The sequence below is a fragment of the Terrapene carolina genome, unplaced genomic scaffold, assembly GCF_002925995.2.
Source record: "Terrapene carolina triunguis isolate 2854851 unplaced genomic scaffold, T_m_triunguis-2.0 Scaffold165, whole genome shotgun sequence".
NCBI lineage: Eukaryota > Metazoa > Chordata > Testudines > Emydidae > Terrapene > Terrapene triunguis.
The window spans coordinates 454,334-473,211 of record NW_020664516.1 but is presented as its reverse complement, the minus strand read 5'-3'; the positions used below and the strand labels follow the sequence as shown (position 1 = coordinate 473,211).

Sequence of the window (18,878 nt, the reverse complement as noted above, 5' to 3'; positions counted from 1 at the left end):
GAGCCGCCGGGCTGGGTCCGGTCAGTCCCCCCCGCCCCGGGATCCGCACGGGCGGGATGAGACGGACACGAGGCATCGCTCCCCCCGGCCCCGGCGGGGGACACGCGTGGGGCTGCCCCGGCGCCGGGCTTTGGCCCGTGTCGCCCCGTGGCCCGAGGGAGGGTCCGCGCGCGACGCGGCCCCAGCAGCGCGAGGGGGCCCGGCCCTCGCCATGGCAACGGGCCGGACCCGGGCCCCGCCCCCCGCCCCGGCTGCGGGGCTCTTCCGGCGGGCTCCCGTCGTGCCCCGCGGGCGGAAGCGGAAGCGGCCGGGCTGACCGGAGGAGCCGGCGCGGGGAGGCAGATGGCGGAGTCCGGGCCGCAGCCCCTGGGGGCCCCGAGCCGGCACGAGAAGAGCCTGGGGCTGCTCACCACCAAGTTCGTGTCGCTGCTGCAGGAGGCCAAGGACGGCGTGTTGGACCTCAAGCTGGTGCGGCCCGGCGGGGGGCGAGAGCGGGGAGGGGGCTGTCCCGTGGGGGAGGGGGGCTGTCCCGGGGGGCGAGAGCAGGGGGGGAGGGGCTGTCCCGTGGGGGAGGGGGGCTGTCCCGGGGGGCGAGAGCCGGGGGGGGGGCGTCCCGGGGGGGCGGGGGGGTATCTGGGGGGGAGCGGGCGGGGGGTATGTGTCCATGGGAGGTTGCGGAGGGATGGGGGGTATCTGTAGGGTGTGAAGTGGTTACCTGGGCTGCCAAGTGGGGGGCTGTGTAGGGCCCAAGCTGTTGTGAGGCCAGGCTGAGGTGTGCCCTGTTTGGTGCCCTTGGGTGCTAGGCTGGAAGGATGTGCACTGGGGGAAGTAGTGATTAGTGCCATGGGGCTGGGTGCGGGGCTGTGGGCAGAGGGGAGGGGTGCAGGGCCTGGGTGGAGCCCTCAGTATCAGCCATATTTCTAGGGAGTAAGTATTTATAAATATGTCAATTTCCCTATCATAAATGCATAGTGACACAACGTGAAAGGAGTTGCCCCCACCCTTGCAAAAGAGCCAAAACCCTGCCCCAGAAAAACTCTTCCAGTGTGCCCTGAAGGCCAACACACCCGGTCTGTGTCCCACCTACAAGGGAAGCAATTTCCAGAGTCAAAGGTCCGATCGCTGAGAGCATAATATCCCGGATCAAATCCAGGACCTGCCAGCCCTAGCACGGCGGCTCGTCTCAGGTTGCAACACAGAGAAACAGCACTAAATTAAGCAGGACCCCAACGTGGAAGGGATACATAGATCAAAATCACCCCCTTGCGTTGTATCCGGGACCTGACAGGAAACCAGTGCAATCTGCAGGGCGCAGGGAAAGCGCTGCTAAGCAAGCGGGGCGTGCAGTTCTCCACTAGCTGAAGTTTCCAAATGATCTTTAGGGTTAGCCCCTCGTAGAGCACTCTGCCTCCTCCAGCCTGGAACTGATAAAGGCCTGGATGCTTGGGGAGGTGAGGAGCTGAGAGGAAATCAGACCATTTCTGGCTGAAGCGCTGGAGATTGCATGTAAGTGATGAGATGAACATGCATTTTCTCACATCACTGACACCAAGCGGCATGTTTATGCATCACAAAAGCGCACTGCACAGTCTGTCCCCAAAGCTATCTCACCCCACCATGTCCTAGATCACTAACGTGCAGCTCACAGCACCCTGATGAGCAGCCTTTTCAACACGGACGATTTTGGGGGACAGAGAGGGAGATTCAATATGAAAAAAGTTGCTTTGGATAAACTGAAGCTCAGGATGGGGCCTGGAGAGAAGAGGTAGAATGGGGCTGCGAGGGGCAGATTGGAGGGGGTTAAGCTGAATGTCCTTCCATGGTGCTGGGCTGCAGCCTGCCTTCTCAGCCTCTACCCCTGGGAGCTGCTGCTTATCATGTTGGTGTGTGTGTGGGGGGGGGGGGGGGGGGGGGGGGGGGGGTAGGGTGCTGAAGTGACATTTGGGGTGGGCATCTGCCTCCCAGAACTGTTGGCACCTATGAGAGGCTACTGGCATCCTCCAGGTCAGTAGAGGTGATGTCATTTACCTCAGGTGGTGGCCACGGGGAGAAACTCCCAGCTGCTTCACTGTCCAGAGAACTAAGACAGTGGAATGAATGCTCACTCTTCAGAACTGGGTCTCTCTCTGGGGTCGTCTGTCTGGGTAGAGGCACTCTAGGGAGCTGGATGAATCTCCCTGGGATCTGCAGTGCTGCAATTGCTGCTCTAGGCAGCAGGCATGGATGTAGTCATCCACTTGGGAGCTCAGGGAGGGATGACTGAAAACAGGAGGCTTAATAGATCTGGGAAGGGCTGTGGCCTGCTGGCTGAGTGCCGAGCGAAGGAAGCACTTTTGCATCCAGGCGTGGCTAGGATGCAGCAGAACTCCTCTCAAGCTGGTCAGAATTTCGTTGATCAAATGTGGGTTTTGTTTTGGTTTTTCTGGAACATGCTGATTTGTCAAAAGTGAAGCTTTTCACAGAACCTGTCCGTTGTGAGGAAACTTTTGTCAGGCAGGTTTTTCAGAACCGCTCCAAGAGAGAGAGACCTCAGTGTAGCCAATAGCATGGTGGTTAGGACTGAGGTGGATGCCTGAACCACTGGGCTATAGAGTCATTCTCTCTTTCTTTGGCCCAGTGAATATTTCATGGAGTTTAAGGCCGGAAGGGACCACTAGGTCATTTCATCTGAGCCCTGTACAGCACAGGCCACCACGCCACCCAGCCCCAAATGGAACAGCTCCAACAGATCCTCTCTGCTGCGTCACCCTTCGGTCATATTTGGATCTTGCTCTCACTGAGGCTCCACTCGTGGGCAGATAGTGGGAAGTCCAAGTGCCTGTACAGTCCAGGTTCAGTGAATCAGAGATGCAGAGTGACCTGTCTTCTGTATCCTGCTATTAAATACAGCCCAAAGGCTGTCACTCTCTCCCCAGAATTCTGTGGTACCTCCATCAGGGAGCCCTTGAGACAGATCAACAATTACTCATTACTGCCTTTCTGTCCTGGGAGGGAAAATAACAGAGCTAAGCAAACACAGCCATACCTACCTCTGCTGTGGCCTGCAGAGGAGTCATCCGTGCCTTGTACTGTGTGATATTGAAGGTAGCTTATGGGTAGAGAATTGGCATAGACGCTTTATCCTTGTCCATTGGAGATCTTTGTTCAGAGTAAGCAACACAGTCTCCATCTCATACCCGTGCCTAAACCTAGGTCTTGTCTACACATGAAAGTTCTACCAGTGCAACATGCATCAGTGGAGTTACACCCATATATATCACACCAGCTGTGTGTGTTCACACTGGTGACCTCTGTCTGGCTTCAGGCATATGCAGGAGGTGACCAAATATGTTTACATTCTGTCAGAAAAGTGGTGTGTGTTTGCTTCAGAAATGGCTGGCAAATGGGAGTCACGTTTGTCAGCATCATTGGAACAGATGAGTGGCTTCGGGAGCATTGCTGTGTAGAAAGGTGGCCAGACATGTCTGTTCTGCAAGATCCAGTGCAGTGTGGCACTGGGTTTGTTAGTACAGACAGGTGATGCGTCCACATTGGCCCAGCACCGATGTAATACCCACTTATGCGGGGTTACTTGGGATGGGAGCTGGAGTCAAGGGACTCGTGTGTTAATGTGCAGCAGTTCCTGCCAACCGAAGGACAGTTCCACCAGTGGAACCTTCTTGTGTGGACACTGGGCCTTACATCCAAGAGAGTCAAGGAAATCGGAGAACTTTGGGTAGTACAAGAGCTGCCTCATCACACCCTCCCTAATCTGCTTAAAAAAAGAATAGAGCCGGGGGCTGAAATTTTGAGGGCAGCTTTTTGTGCATGGGCTGAACAATGCCCATTTGAGAGATGCTGGCGGCTCACCTGAGGGAGGCGGTGACACTTTCCACCCAGCGTCATGGAAGTCAGGTGGAAAAGGCCTGTGGGACTATCCAGCCCATCTCCCTGACAGTGCAGAACTGTTGCCTTTAGTAGACCCACTTTCTTCTCTCTCTCCCCCACACCTCCCCATTCCCATCCTTCTTACCCTCTGGGTTTGACCAGTCAAGAGCATGCATCCAGTTTGCAGGTTGCCACACAAGCTTCCCTAGAACGTGAACGTCTAGCCCCAGATGGGTGTAACGTGTATTCCCCTCCCAACATGGCAATGTCATGGAGATGAGCCATCCGCATGGAATCCAAAGGAGCTGGGGAGGTGGCTGGGTTTGGTCTGTGATTGATGAGGTGTTAGTGGGATGAGAAATTGGATTGTGGGGCAGATAGTCAGTAACTGTGTTACTGACTGGGTCAGATCAGTGATAGTTTCGATGTGCCTGGGAACAGTGTCTGATCTGTAATTTGAGAAGTGGGGGCACAAAGGAGATGCGGTTGGAAGCAGGGGGTCTGATCTGTAATTGAGGTTATGTAGTGGCCGTGGGGGGCAGAGTGTAACTGGGAATTTCTGGAGTTAGCCATCCACCTCTAACCCCCAGGCAGCGGATACCTTGGCGGTGCGGCAGAAACGGCGAATCTACGACATCACAAATGTTCTGGAGGGCATTGGGCTGATCGAGAAGAAATCCAAGAACAGTATCCAGTGGAAGTGAGTGACTGAGATGCTCTGAGAAGTGTGGGGGGATTCTGGGAGAAGGGTTCCTCTCAATGCTCCTCTCACTTTGAGGCCTTGTCCACAATCCACTCCCCGTTTCCCCCTCTGAAATTTCCCGCCCTTGCTACCGCTGGCGCAGCTCCACCTGCGGCGGGAATGGTGGCAGAGGTAGTAGAGCCATGGCTTCAAGCTTCAGTTGGCATTCTGAGTGCAGTGTCTGCCAGCTGGTCTACGCTAGCGCTCCCCTAGCTGAGCTGTGCCAGTAGCGGCTGTGGGGAATTTGAGGGGGAAATGCTAGTGTAGACACGGGAGCCATTTCTCCAGCGGCTGAGGTATGTAGGTGTTGCTTCAGGTGCATGCTAGCTACTTGCAGGGGCTTTGACCAGAACAGATGCCTCCAACCCTTACCCTGGTGTTGAGAGAGGAAGGATTCTGCCCCCAGTAGGAGAGTAGGCTTTGACCCTCTTGTACTGGAAGGAGGCTTTGGTGGGGAGATGGGAGATCCGGGGCCTCTGACCCTGGTGTACGATGGGAGAAGGGCTCTAGCTGTGGTGCTGGAGAATGGGTTTGGCACTGCTGGGAGCTGGTAAGGTGTGGAAGAGCTGGGCTCCAACCTCTGTGTGTCAGGAGAGGGCTGGGAGTGGCTCCTCTTTCCAAGGCGGTGCAGTCAGTGCCCTCTGCAAATTTTATTTTCTCCCTTAATGAGGCTGGGCCACTCATTCCTCTCTCTGTCTGCACAGAGGTGTGGGCCCGGGCTGCAACACCCGCGAGATAGCCCACAAACTCATTGAGCTGAAGGCGGAGATAGAGGACCTGGAGCAGCGCGAACAGGAGCTGGAGCAGCAGAAGATGTGGGTCCAGCAGAGCATCAAAAACGTCACCGAAGACGTACAGAATAGCAGATATCCTTTCAGCCCCCCCAGCTCCCGGTTCGGTTCCTGCTGCTCTCCCTCTTCCTCCCCCTGGGCTGGCTGCAGGCTGGCTGGGCCTGAAGGGACGGTTGCCTCTCCCTCCAGTACTAATGAGCTTACATGTCTATAGCACTTTCTCATCAAATCCCGCAAAGCATTGCACAAATGTAACTTGCATAGCACCTAGCAGGATGGGCTCCTGGGAGTACGCTCGGACAAATAATTCATAATAATGGCCAGCCCTGAATGCATCCACGTCTGGGGTAGCACACAGCAGCTGATTAACAGCGTGCTGTAACATGACCCAACAACAAGTAAAGCAACTATCCATGTGCCCCTGCAGGGAATGTTTGGGGAGGCAAGTGTAATCAGCTGGGTTGGAATTTCCCCGGGACCACTGGGGACTGCTCCACCTTTGGGGAAGGTGTGTTAGGAGGTTCAGCGATCACTTCTGGCCCTGTGGTGTCCCCTAGCACCATGTTAAGGAATCGCTTCAGTACAGACTCGGGACAGAAATGCCTCTTTCTGACTCATCAGTGCTACATTCTCAGGCAGGTGGTCTCTGTGAGTGCTAACCCTGCTGCAGGTAGACCTCCTCTGCAGACCACTTCAGAGGCTCTGGTGCGGGCATTTAGCTTCTTCTAGGAATTCCATTGTCTGCATGCAGGAAGGAGACACTACACCAGGTGCTCTTTGAATTCTGTGTCCCCACAGGAAGCTGCACCTTTTCTCCTTAACCACAGGAACGTTAGCCTATGTGACGCACGAAGATATCTGCAAGTGCTTCACAGGTGAGGAGATGGTGCTGGGCCCCTGACTAATCTCCCATGGCCTGAGGCAGCAGACCTACCTGGCTGTCCCAGCTGTACTCCCCCATTTCCCAGGAGGGAGATGGCTGGTCGCCAAGATGTGCTCTCTGTGTCTTCCGTGAAGAGACAGTCCTGCATCTTCTCCCACAACCCCAGGGATCAGCTGCCACTAAATTCAAGCTGCATCTTTGCAGTCAGAGGAGTCCTATCTGGGAGTGGGACTGTTCTGTGCAAGGTGTAGACCATAGAATTCCAAGAGCACACTTGTAGCAGGGGGCTGTCTGCTCTGTCCCTTTGTATCTGGGGCCATGTTATCCCATGGGGCAAGTTTTTAATTGCAGGATTTCAGCTTTCCTTGGCAGGTCATCCCTTCCTAGGGAAGCCATAGCAGAACCCTCCCCAGGGCTGAGATGCGCTGCTTGCCAGCTGGAGGCCTTTGCATATGACTGAGAAGAGCCAACATTCCTTTTTCTTTGCCTCATTTGTACAAATAAATGCCTTTATTTCAAAGGCCCTGGTAGATCCAAGGCCCTACATGATTTCGCTTCCCCCTGACCGTTTGCTCCTATTTCTTTCAGTGTTCCTCCCAGTCGTCTTTCCTTAGCGCACCTTCCATTGTCCTCCCCTCTCTTGACTCTGCGCCTGACCTCATGTTGCTTCCTGGGCTTGCAACAGTTTCTCTACCTACTCACCAAGCTCTTTCTCTCTTCTCCTCAAGAGCCACCTTCTTCCAGGAATCTTCTCTTGTTTTCCTTCCAGTAACTTGTGCACAGCAACCCTCAGCTTTCCTGCCGTGCCATGTCTGGTCTCTGACTCCTTGGGGCAGGGATTGTGTAACGCACCAGGAAAATGTAAGGCACCAAATAACTTGTAATCGCATGGGAGGATGTGATGGGACAGAAGTAGACAAATGTTGTGTGGTAGCCATTATGTGTGGGAGGCAATTGAGGTGCAAGAGCCCAAGTCTAAAAGAGTTCAATGGTTGCTTGTCACTCCTGCTCTTCAGAGCAGATTTACATCTGAAGCCAAACCTCACTCTGCAGTGGGAAGGCCTTGTAGCTGGACTCAAGGTCACCAATTGTCTTTTTGGGAGCGGATCTGAATTATCCAACTGTTTTAAAACAGACATCTCAGCCTGTCTCCTTGTGGTATTACAGGGTGATCCCAGCTGGCCTCCCGGGGTGAAGCTGATCTCTGTGTAGGAGATCTGACTTTCCATTCTTGGTGATCTTTGGAAAGCTGCTTTGCTGGGTCTCTTATATCACAGCCTTGTACTTCAGGCTGAATTCCAACTTCCATTCCACCTTGCCCCCTTTTCTCAGGAAATGACTTGTGGGCTGACGTTTCCCATGTTTGGCCCTATCTCAAATGTGAATTTGTTTTGAAAAACTGAATGAAAATAGGTTGCGCTGTTTCTTAGACTGAGTGGAAAAAATACCAATTTACCTTATGTCGCTAGCTTAAAATTTTCACTCAAACTCGAAAAAGATCAAGGCACAAACATCAGACTTGGCTTGTTTCTTGAGATTTAAAGTTCAAGGCAAATTTGAAACATGCTTCAATAGTTGTAGTAACATTGAAAGTTTGAAATTTAAGCATGTACTTTAGGACTCTTCTGTCCATATTTTAATGTGTTTTAAAGATGTATTTGGTAAGGATAAATTGCTGAAGATTCTTCACTCTTCAAACGCCACAAGATTTGGCAATAACTTTTGTAAGCCAGGTTGCTTTGGGCCAGGGAATTTACAAGGAGAGCCATTAGTTACTGGGCTGAGATCAAAGAACTTTCTCTCCCACTGTTCTTCCTTTTTTGTGACTTTTGGGATTTTCCTCCCTTTTACCTATTTTTATTAATAAACCATGAGAAGTTAAAGGCAAAAAACTAATTTGTGCCATGTAAAGGCTGAAATGTCAGTCACACAGAGGCCAGCATGAGTGCAGCTGTGCTGCATGGGTATGATATTTCTGTCACGGACTCACAGATCGTGCCCACTCTTGGCCCCGTGCAGTCCGTGGGGGGTGCCCCTTTCAGTGCGACAGCCCTTCTCAGGGGTCCACTCTCTCTCGGGGTCAGGCCCCTCCACCTCCTGGAGCCACACCTATCTGAGCCTTAGCACGTCTGTCTCTGCCGTGGGCCCCCTCAGGGAGTCCACTCGCTCTGGACCCCCAGGGCCTCCCCCCCGAAGGGGTTGATGCAACCCTGTTCTCTAGCCCGGAGTGACTCTCAGCCAGCATAAAACAGGAGGATTTATGGAGAGTTGAACACAGCACAGGAAACTCAGGGCCTCAGGCCTGGCCTCCCTCAGCACATCCCAGTCTCTCTGCATCCAGGTGGGCTCTGCCTGCTCCCCCTCTCCAGCCCAGAGCCCCCCAGCTGGGCATCTGAGATCACCGGCCCCAGGCCCCGCCTCTGTCCATTGTCTTCTCTCCAGGTAAACAGGGTTGTAAACCGGGGCCTCCTCTCCTCGCTTCTGTCCTCTGGCTGGAACCGGCTGGTTAGGTCACTGGGTCCTCACTCTGCAGCCCATTGTCCGCCCACTGGCCAGAACTGGCTGCGTCTCCTCAGCTGGGTCTCCGGGTCACCAGGTCACCGGTCGCTGGGGTATCCATCCTCCCGGCCATCGGCTGGGTCCCCAAGTCCTCTCTCCGGTCCTCTGCAAAACACACTCCCTCTCCTCTCACCTCGTTAAACCAGTAACACCCAGGGAAACTGAGTCCCACCCCCTCCGCATGCAAACCATTGAAACTCCACAGAAAACAAGAAAACCCCCCATTTCGTCACAACTTCTAGTCTTGTTTTCTGTGTTAAACGTGAACTCGTGGTGTTGGTGCCAGCCAGAGCTGACGGAAGGTGTGCAGCATAGCTAAATTAGTACTACAGGAGCAGCAGGAATGCTGGGAATTTCCTGCTTACTGGTGGCTTGATATTGCACAAAGCTGACTTGTTTTCAGTTCCTACGACTACGTGCACATCTTTGGAAAGAAAGGGGTTCAACATCAAAGAGTCTTCAAGGCAGTGGCATTCCCAGCTCAGCTCGGCACATGCTGGGTATGGGCCCCGACTGCTCCCCTTTTGGTGTCCCTTCCTTGCTAACTTCAATAACTCACATAAACTTTGACCTGAACTTGGCTGTTTCTGGGGTCACTCCCTGCACAGGTCTCTATCCCTGCCCCTAGCTCCCTTTTCCTCTGGAGACGCTCAGACCCTCTTTTCTTGCTACCAGAGTCCTAGCACTCGACACAAGAGCTCTGAATCGCTGGCAGGGTCCTAGGACAGCTCCCTGGAGATCATATCTGAGCTCTCGCTCTCGCTCTCAAAGGATGAAAGCTTTGGAGTCAAGTATCTGCGATCCTGTGTTGGCCCTACTCACAGCTATTGCTGGACTCAGCGTCTGTCTGATTTCTGAGCTTCGCTCCCGGCCTGCTTGCTGTCCTGTTGGCCGTTTCATTAGTGGCTATGGGGCACGTTTAAAAACCAGCGCAAACAGTGTTAATCCACATAACTCCCTGTTCCTTTGGCTCAGCGCTTGGTGACTGTGGAAACTGAACTGGGGCCTAGTGCAGAGAATAGCCCTTCCTCGGGAATCCGGCTGTGTCAGAGGGCTGAGCTGCAGTGCTGGGGCAAGAGGGGGACTCTCCAGGGAGCAGGAAGGGCATGCCATTCAGGATACCCATACAAAGTGTTCTCGGATCATCCTGGTCCTGCCCTGGGAGGGACCTCCATGACGTCTGAGTGCGTGCGCTTCTGCCCCTAGCGCTCTGTTTTCTGTGTTTGTTTAGTGTGTTGGGCCAGGGGTGCATTGTGAAGGATGGATGGTGATTCCCCAGGAAGGCAGGGTGGCCCAGCCCTGGTTGGTGGGAGTGCGCAGGAGTTCTCCCGGGAGGGGCTGGGTGAATGACAACCCACAGTGGGCCCAGCAGCCAGAGGTATCCCTTCGAGCGCTGACCAGTCTGTTTTCACAGGAGACACCCTCCTAGCAATTCGAGCCCCGTCAGGCACTCGGTTGGAGGTTCCCATTCCGGAGGTGGGTGCTGTGTTCGATCAGGCTGGGATGGAGGTGGCCTGGGTTGGCTGGAGTGGGCATGGCTTGCCTGCTGTTCTGTTGGGGGAAGGAGGATCATGCCGAGTGTGCTGGAGTAGGGGTAGCTGTGGGAGGAGAGGGAGCAGCTGTCTGAGGGAGGCAGGAGCTCCTGTAGCATGCTGAGCCATTCCAGAGCGCGGATATTGCCCCGGGAAGCTAAAGTCCTGTTTTGAGGACTGCTGTTAATTGTATCTGATTGCTTCCTGATTTCTTCAGGGCCTGAATGGACAGAAGAAATATCAGATCCATCTGAAAAGCACTAGTGGTCCAATTGATGTCCTCCTCGTAAACAAAGATGCTTTGAGCTCCCCCCCTGTGGTGCTCCCTGTCCCTCCCCCTGAAGACCTCATTCAGTGCCAGCCAGTCGTGCCCGCTAAATCACAGAGATCGCCTGTTGCCCACTTCCAGGAGGCATCTGTCCCCAGCAGTACGCACCCGTCCACGCCCACACCGACCAGCACTCAGGACCACAGCCCGGCTGCACAGAAAACAACGAGCCCAGGTGAGCAAGGAGTGGGCTGGTGGCCAGGCGAGTGGGAAGGTACCAACTAGGAATGGGGGAGGCTTTTTAGAAGCACTTTGGAGTTCATATGGGAATGCTTCCGAATGTCCAGATACAGCGAAACGTGGATCTCCCCCGTCCCTGCCAGAGTTGTTCTGTAGTCCATTGGATCCTCCCAGCTCCGCCCTACGTCTTCCACGACCAATGGGCTGTGGGCGTATATGGGAGCTGAAGTGCAATGACTAGAGCACTGAGTCAGTAAATTCCAGCCCTTACCTCCTGTTCTGGTTGGGGCCAGGCTGGCCATCCCCTCACTGCAGTGACCCCTCTGCTACCTCCCAGCCAGCTGGCTGGGAGTGTGATGGAGACAGTGCTCTCAGCCAGCAAGATGCCAGCAGGTGCTGTGGGAGGTGACAGCCTCTGGGGGCAGTAGGAGAGTTTAGGACAGCGAGTCTGTGTGTGCTAGGGACGCAGGCTCATCCGGGGGAGAGAGAACCAGGCAGAAAGCCATCTGTCTGTGGACATGCCAGTGTCTGTTGCACTTAGGCCAGGTTTGTTAACGAGGGGACAGCGGCTGGATTTGCTGGGGGCTGTGGCTGCTGCTTTGGGGTCACGTATTCTGGAGTCCCCTGAAATCCGCCCCGCCCTCCCGTGTGTGTAACAGAATGCAGCGTTTCGGCAGCAGAGTCCAAGAGCAGCAGCGACTTCGACCCTCTCAGCTCGGTGGCCACGCCAGCCAGCCAGCCGCCGGTGTTAGATACGCAGCCGCTCCAGTCATCTGCCTCGCTAGACAGCAGCTCCGTCCTGCCCAATCCCTCTACCTCCTTTGAGCCAATCAAGCCAGATCCCACAGAGAGTGAGTATGGCCTTGGGGGACTCTGCCGCAGGCAAGTGGCTGAAGTGCTGTTGGCGCTGCCCAGACAGGGCTGAGCTCTGCTTTGCTTTCTGCTGAGAGGCTTCAGTCAAGCCCTGCAAGCTGGGATCTAAAGGCAGGGACAGGCAGATCCCTGAACCCCCAGGGGAGCTGTGTGCACGGCGGCGGTGAGGGTGAAAAAGCTGACGGAGATGGCTCTCTGGTGAGACGCTGTTTACTGTCTGCGTTCTGAGGCTGGTAGCAGACGCTCTGACCCAAGAGGTCCCTTCTGGACCCCCATCTATCCCTCCCGTTACCTGCCAGCGGTGCAGGGTTCTCCCTTAACAGTCCCTTCTTTAGTGCTTTGTCCAGTTGAGTGCCTCAGTCCAGGGGGGCTTTCAGCCGTTCCCTTGGGACTGTTCCCTAGTCTGTTGGGAGGGTTCTCCTGATAACTAGCCTCCCTCTCCTCTTAATTTCATCCCAGTCCTCAGGGTTACAGTCACACTGAGCCTCTCTGTAGGGACATTCATCTAAGGTATTCACACTGCTCTGCTGAGAGATCCATGGGCATCACTTTCCCGCCCCAGGAGCGCAGCCTGCTCCGGGATGGGACCTGCCGGCTGTTTCACGCAGTGCGGCAGTGTAAGCCGGAAGTGGAGCCGTATCCCTCTAGGGGACGTGAGAGAAGCCGAGCTGGACTACAGCCAGGCACTGCAAACAGCCTGGCTCTGTGGGGAAGGGCTGGGGGCTCTTTACTGACAAGCAGCCAGGACGCTCGTTCTGTTTCCTTTCCAGAGCACAGCTGCCCTGCCGCCCTGTGGTGGCTCTGGAGTCACCCTGGGGGCAGAGCCCCTGTGCTGAATTGCCAGCCCCTAGAAATTCCACAGGCTGAGCCAGAAGGGTTTGAAGAGGAAAGGAGAGGGTGCGTGGCATGGGGAGGCGGCCCACGCTGTTGTGCCTGAAGCAGGCTGAGAGGAGGCAATGGGGAACCAGGAGAGGAGGGAGTGAGGCAGGAGAGCAGAGACGCAGGTGGGGTGAGAGTCTCCACCGCTTCCATTGATGGGCCTGGTCAGGAGAGACAGGCCATTGCACGGACCCCACCCCGTAGTGTTGGTATTCCATGCTGTGGCCAGAGAGGGTGGGGGGGCCAGTTGTGAGGGTGCTTGCCTGGGACTCTGGGGGTCTGGGTTCAGTTCCCTGCTACACTAAAGAATGCGTGTGTGACCCTGAGCCAGTCACTCAGCCTCAGTTCCCACACCTGTGTGATGTGTGTGATAGCTCGGCCCGGCCGCGCTGGGGTTGAAGACACGTTCGTTAAAGAATGCGAGGGGCTCAGGGGGGCCTCACGGAGTGGCCCGTAGATAGGAAGAGCTCTGGGCCGCATGTCCAGGAGCTCAAGAGGGACCAAGGGAGGGATTCCCAGGGTTGGGGTCGCACCATGTTAACTGATGGTTCTGCAGGCCACAGCTGTGAGAGCTCCTCAAGGTTTAGGCCTTGCTGACTTGGTCTTGTGGTGTGTCCCGGCGACTAATTGAAGTGCCAGTGGCTGTGGTGAAAAGCATTAGACAGACTAGGACATAGGGCGGAAGGAGGGCCAGGGGAGAACAGTATAACAAGGAAGAATGGGGAGACTGAGATAAGGAGTGGGTCCAGTGTCTGGCTGTGGAATAGTCTCCAGGGAGCTGCTTGGTTTGCTGAAGGCCAGGCTGGACAGAGCACTAGGTGAGCAGAACTCTGTGTGTAGAGTGACCTGATGTCCTGATTTTATAGGGATAGTCCCGATTTTGGGGTCTTTTTCTTGTATAGGCTCCTATTACCCCCCAACCCCTGTCCTCATTTTTCACACTTGCTGTCTGGTCACCCTATCTGTGTGCTCCTCCTTCCTTTGACATAGACTTGTACTCCCGAATCTGAGCTGATGTTCAGGGGGGAAAACACACTTGCCCTCCTGGTTGTGAAGAGAGCCTTGAAAACATGACCCAGGTGTCGCTGCTGCAGTTTTGTGTTCCTGAGTCTGCAGACAGCCTGAAACAACAGCTCCGAGAGTAGTAAACCTCCAGCTTTTTAATATAAATGAAGCTGCTGCAGAATTTTCAGCTGGCAGCACCAGCGTGGGATGGAATGCAGGGCACCTGCTGCCTACTTTACGTTCAGCTTGCCATGTTGTCTGGCACAGTCACTGTATGGGAGCAAGCTGTCCAGGCAGGCAGGGGGGCTAGCTCTTATGGTCACGTCCTCTCATTTCTCTGAGTCTGGGACCCTCCCTCTGCAGAGCCCCTGTTTCCAAGCAGGGGGTGGTGTCCCCCTCCAGGGATGTGGGTTGGTGGTTGCCTGGATGTGTCGCGCCCAGGTGTGGAGACTCGGATGGATGGCAAGCCGTGTGCGGGGAGAACGCGTACTGGGAAGTGTGCTGGGCCACAGTGTGGGTGACTGAGGACGGGGCCCCTAGGTGGGGCTGGCGTGTGCTGTTGTATTTCAGACCTTGCATGGTGCAATGCCAACTAATCTGGTTCATTGTCTTTACAGTGCTGGAACTTCCCAAAGAACTCTCGGAGATGTTTGATCCAACACGAGGTACACTGATCCCTCCCCACCCCTGCTGCCCTGTGCCTGCCTGTGCTCAGGGGAGAAGGGCTCTGTTCTCCCTCCCTTTCTCAGCTCTCCTCTACTGGTCCTTGGCACAAGAAGGAGGCCGTGCACAGGAGTCCTTTCAGGTTCCTCTCTGGACCTGGTTCTGTAAGGCACCTGCAGTCTCTGTGCTTACTAGATGCTGAGCGACCTCTGCTGGAGGCTTCTGGGGTGACAGCGGTTAATCTGTTCAGACTGCCGCCGTCTATACTGGTGACCAGTGCTGCCAACAAACGGGTATTGCCAGCGCATCAGACATGGACCGAATCTCCGCCTCGACCCCCATACTAACATAAAATGGTGCCCTAGGCTCCCCTCCTGCCTGCCCCCGTCTGGTCTGTAGCGTCTCGACTAAGGTGATAAGTCAGACCCTGCTGGTATTGTTTCAGTTGTGCACACAGGGCTAGTGGAGTGGAGGACCGGCCTAGACTAGTCTCTGCTCTCTGCAGTCCCCCACAGTGCTTGTACTGGTGTTGCCGAAGACTGGCCATGGCGGGTTGTGGCTCTCTTCTCGCCCAGCTCAGAGGCTGTCCCATTGGCACCATGGGTTAAAAAGCCTGGGGCCGTTGGCTAATCCCCCGCAGCGCTGAGTGATGCAGTTGAACAATGGTACCAAGGGTGAGGAATGCTAAGGAAGTCAGTCTAATGTAGGTAACATGGGCTTCCCGTTGCTGGTTCTTCTCACCGGAGCTGCTCTCTTGAGCCCCTGGCGCGGTTCTTCCTGGCCTTGCTGTGAAGATGCCAGCTGGCCTGGCTGCCTCCAGAGAACAAGCTGAGCACACGCCGCTGCTTTGCAGCACTGGGGCATGTCAACCAAGTGCAGCACATAGAGTGTGTCCCGCTGCCATTCGGCAGGTCACCGCACAAGAGCGGTCTCCATGAAGCGCTCCACTCACCCTCCCAGGCCTGCCGGGCGGGCTTCAGTCACATGTTGTGAGCTCCCAGAATAGACTCCGCTGGTGGCCCATGAAATCCTCTGTACCAAATCCACATGTCCAGCGCCCCTCTGTGCTTTGGGCTCCCCCCGCCAGAGCATGCGTGTGTGACACAGGTGAAATGCAACCAGGCAGCAAATCAGGCTGTGCTGTATGGGCCGGATAAACAGCTGTAGCACCCCAGCTTGCCCTTCCTAGCCCACTGCTAGCAGATGTGCTGTGCCGGTACACAGCGAGCGCCATGCCAGTGCCCGCAGGAGATAAATACTCCCTGTTCTGTGCCAGTGGAGAGGGAATGCCCCAGATCCTGCAGAGAAGGTAAACGCAGCAGCAGGGGAAAGGTGCAGTTGACCTCGGGGGCTGCTGGTGAGACGTCCCTAGAACAGTCTCTCTTTAAAACAACTGGTTTGTGCAGTGTTAAAGCACAGGTTTGACATGCGCAGTGACTACCGGACCCAGAGAGATGGGGCCTGCAGCAAATATCCCTCCGACCTTCGCGTCTCTGCATTCTAACAGTAACATGGCCTGGGGGCTGGGTTGGGACCGATGGCTGGGCAGTTAAAGTTCCTGCCCACTGGCGTGCAGAGGAAGGCCAGGAGGCGTCCTGTCTTTCATTTTATATGTGGAGCTTCATAGCTTACCGTTTGGTTTTCAAACATCCCACCAAGCAAGCAGGATCTCGGCAGTGCCCGTGTTACCGTTGCTGTAGGAGACTTAACAACATGGATTTTTTATTTAATTTCCCCTTTTTTAAGGAAAAGGAAAAAATCCTGCATGATTTTGGTTTTGCAATTCCCTCTTCGCTATGCTGAATTGGCTGGGGGAGGGGCAGTGCTTCTGTGGCTGTTTGCAGACCATCTTCTGGGGAGTGGGGAAGCAACACATCATGGATGTGGCTGTCCAGGAGTATTGATTGTCCTAGGAGCTAGTTGGTAAAATCTCTTTGTAGGTGCACGTGGGCACAGCTTAGGTCGAAACCTGTTCACGTTTTGACGACTGTCTTGGTTAATGGAGAGAGAGAGACTGTGATCAGATGCGTGTTTTTAATTGCTTAGTTTTTATTTTTATCTCTCCCTCCCCAGTAAATCCCCTGCCCCCACACATGCAAGCAGTCACTTGTCCTCAGTGAGGACTGCGAACTTGCCAGGTTTCAGTGGGCCTACTTTAAAAAGAGACTGCAGCAGAAATGGCTAAAGAAGTGTTTGGAATATGTTTAGGCTGGGGAAAATTTGCATTACTGGTACTGTCCCCGACCTGGGCCAGCGGGGGGCGCTGTCGCAGGGACGAGGCTCAGTCCCAGACCTGGGCCAGCGGGGGGCGCTGTCGCAGGGACGAGGCTCAGTCCCCGACCTGGGCCAGCGGGGGGCGCTGTCGCAGGGACGAGGCTCAGTCCCAGACCTGGGCCAGCTTGGGGGCGCTGTCGCAGGGACGAGGCTCAGTCCCAGACCTGGGCCAGCGGGGGGCGCTGTCGCAGGGACGAGGCTCAGTCCCAGACCTGGGCCAGCTGGGGGCGCTGTCGCAGGGTTTGTCATGCTGGAGCAGGCACAAGAATCTTGCAGGATTTCTTGGCCCAGTTTCCCTCTGCCACGGAGTTAATGGCTCGAGTCCTGCGCTCCTATTTGTCTGCTCCAGAGCTACCTGTAGTTCAGGTCTGAGACTTGGCTTCCGTGATACTGGGAGGAAAGAACTTGGGGGAGGGGAAGGGTATTGAGGAAAAGCAAGCCTAGGCGCTTGGAAAGCAGAGTGCGCCCCTCACCCTGCTGTCTCCCCCCAGAATGTATGAACTCCGAGCTGCTGGAAGAGCTGATGTCGTCCGAAGGTGAGTTGCTGGGTTTTGTTGCCTCCGAACTCTCTCTCTTTTTTGGGGGATGGGGGTGGCAGTGGCTGTCGTTTGTACGACGTCTGGCATTCGGGGGGCAGCCCCACACTGTCTGGCACTCAGTCCCCCCTCGCCTCCGGCAGACTCTGCCCTCCGTTTCCTCTGCTGCGAAGGAGGAGTGGGATGAGTGTGAGCTGAGGTCTCCCTGTGACAGGACTTGGAGGCTCCAGTCGGGGGTGGTAGGTGGGATGGTTCCTAGGCTTGTGAACAGCAGGACCCTGCTTTCTCTTCAACAGTATTTGCTCCCTTGCTCCGCCTCTCCCCTCCCCCCGGAGACCACGACTACATCTACAACCTGGATGAGAGCGAAGGCGTCTGCGACCTCTTCGACGTGCCTATCCTCAACCTCTGACTCCCCGGGCAGCGGCCGGGCTGGTGAACGGACTGTTTTGTAGCTGGCTTTGGAAAGTCTCCTTCGGATTCCTTTTGTGCTAGTGCTGGATGAGAGTCAGAGGGGCTCTTGGCCGGACTAGAACCAAGACATGGACTTGCGGACTGGGAGCCTCCCCGTAGCTTCTCTCTTCCGTGTTGCACATGCCAGGTCCTCGAGTTACCTCACCCCGCTGCATCTGTCTCTCCACTGGATCCTAGGCCTCTTTCGAAAGGCTCCGTGTTTGAACCTTCCCCGTACGGCTTTGCCCATGTGCCTCTCAGAGCTTCCTCCCATCCGCATGCCTTGGATTTCCTGCACTTCCACAGGCACTTTGCATCTCCTAGGCATCAGCTGCTAGACAGCGTCTTAGTATGATGGCCAGTTCGCAAGCCCAGAAGTAGTTAGCTGAACCCATCAGTGGGCGGCAGCCTCGGCCCCTCTCCGATTAGGGTGGCCATGCTCGGCTGTGAGCTCTGGTCCTCAGTGACTCCAGCTAGTTCATTTGACAAGTGAAAAGCAATTGGCAACTGCTGGCTGTGCTGCTCCTGGGGCCCAGGAGCTGAGCTGAGTCCTGCATTCCCCCCGCCCTCCCCCCCGGCAGAGTTGGCAATCCTGCATCAGGCCTTGTTAGTTAAACCTCTGTGCTGATGCATGAAGAGGCTCCATTCCCACTCCCTCTCCTGGAGCTGTGCTGAGGGGCCGTTTTTTCTGATGTCTGGGAACCAGTCTGTCCTCCCCGCCTTCCGCTCGAGCCTGGGTTGGTGTGGCAGGAGGTGGATGTGGACCCATTCGGTAGCACTTTGCCATGACGAGTTGGGTCTGTTTTGCTGAAGCACAGACAGCAATGTCCTCTGAGGCAGACCAAGCATCTGCTCCAGGGCGGGGCTTGCCAGTGTGTTAGGGGTTCTTCCCCTGAGGCCGGATGCCTTTGCTTTCCATTCCTGATCTGGTGGCAGGGTGCTACCTGGTGTGATGCTCTCTCTGCGTCTCCCCCCTCCCGCCCGGGTTTTCCTCATCCCTTGTTAATGAAAGGTCTCCTGTAATTTTTGGCGATTTGAGGCTCTCTCTGCCTTGCATGCCTCTGAATTTTGGTCATTGGAGTAGAAAGCCCCTCTGCAGGTCTCTGGGTTTGCACTGTTTGCCAGGCTCCACCTCCCCCGATTCTGGATTTGAGAAAATCTGAGCTTTGCACTTTTCTTAAACATCCGACTGCAGCAGCTCTCCTGCTTCTGCTGGCCGCAGAGCTGCTGGGGCTGGATCTAGCAGTGCCACTGCCCTCAGCAAACTGGCTATCCTCTAGCAGCTCTAGCCTCCCCCCCCCCCCCCCCCCCCA

The 18,878-nt window shown here is 55.5% G+C and overlaps 1 protein-coding gene across 2 annotated transcripts; it reads left to right on the top strand.

Moving 5' to 3' along the window:
- Window positions 1-304: 304 nt before the first annotated feature.
- LOC112104254 (transcription factor E2F4) lies at window positions 305-18,860 on the top strand. 2 transcript variants are annotated; one of them, XM_026653829.1, is made up of 10 exons: window positions 305-468; window positions 4,458-4,567; window positions 5,314-5,475; window positions 6,232-6,275; window positions 10,257-10,318; window positions 10,592-10,877; window positions 11,542-11,733; window positions 14,257-14,304; window positions 17,068-17,112; window positions 17,409-18,860. In XM_026653829.1, the coding sequence occupies exons 1-10, from the start codon at window positions 343-345 to the stop codon at window positions 17,522-17,524; spliced, it is 1,191 nt and encodes a 396-aa protein (XP_026509614.1). In that variant the 5' UTR covers window positions 305-342; the 3' UTR covers window positions 17,525-18,860. The 2 variants fall into 2 exon arrangements, with proteins under 2 accessions (XP_026509614.1, XP_026509615.1); XM_026653830.1 differs by lacking the exon at window positions 11,542-11,733.
- Window positions 18,861-18,878: the final 18 nt, after the last annotated feature.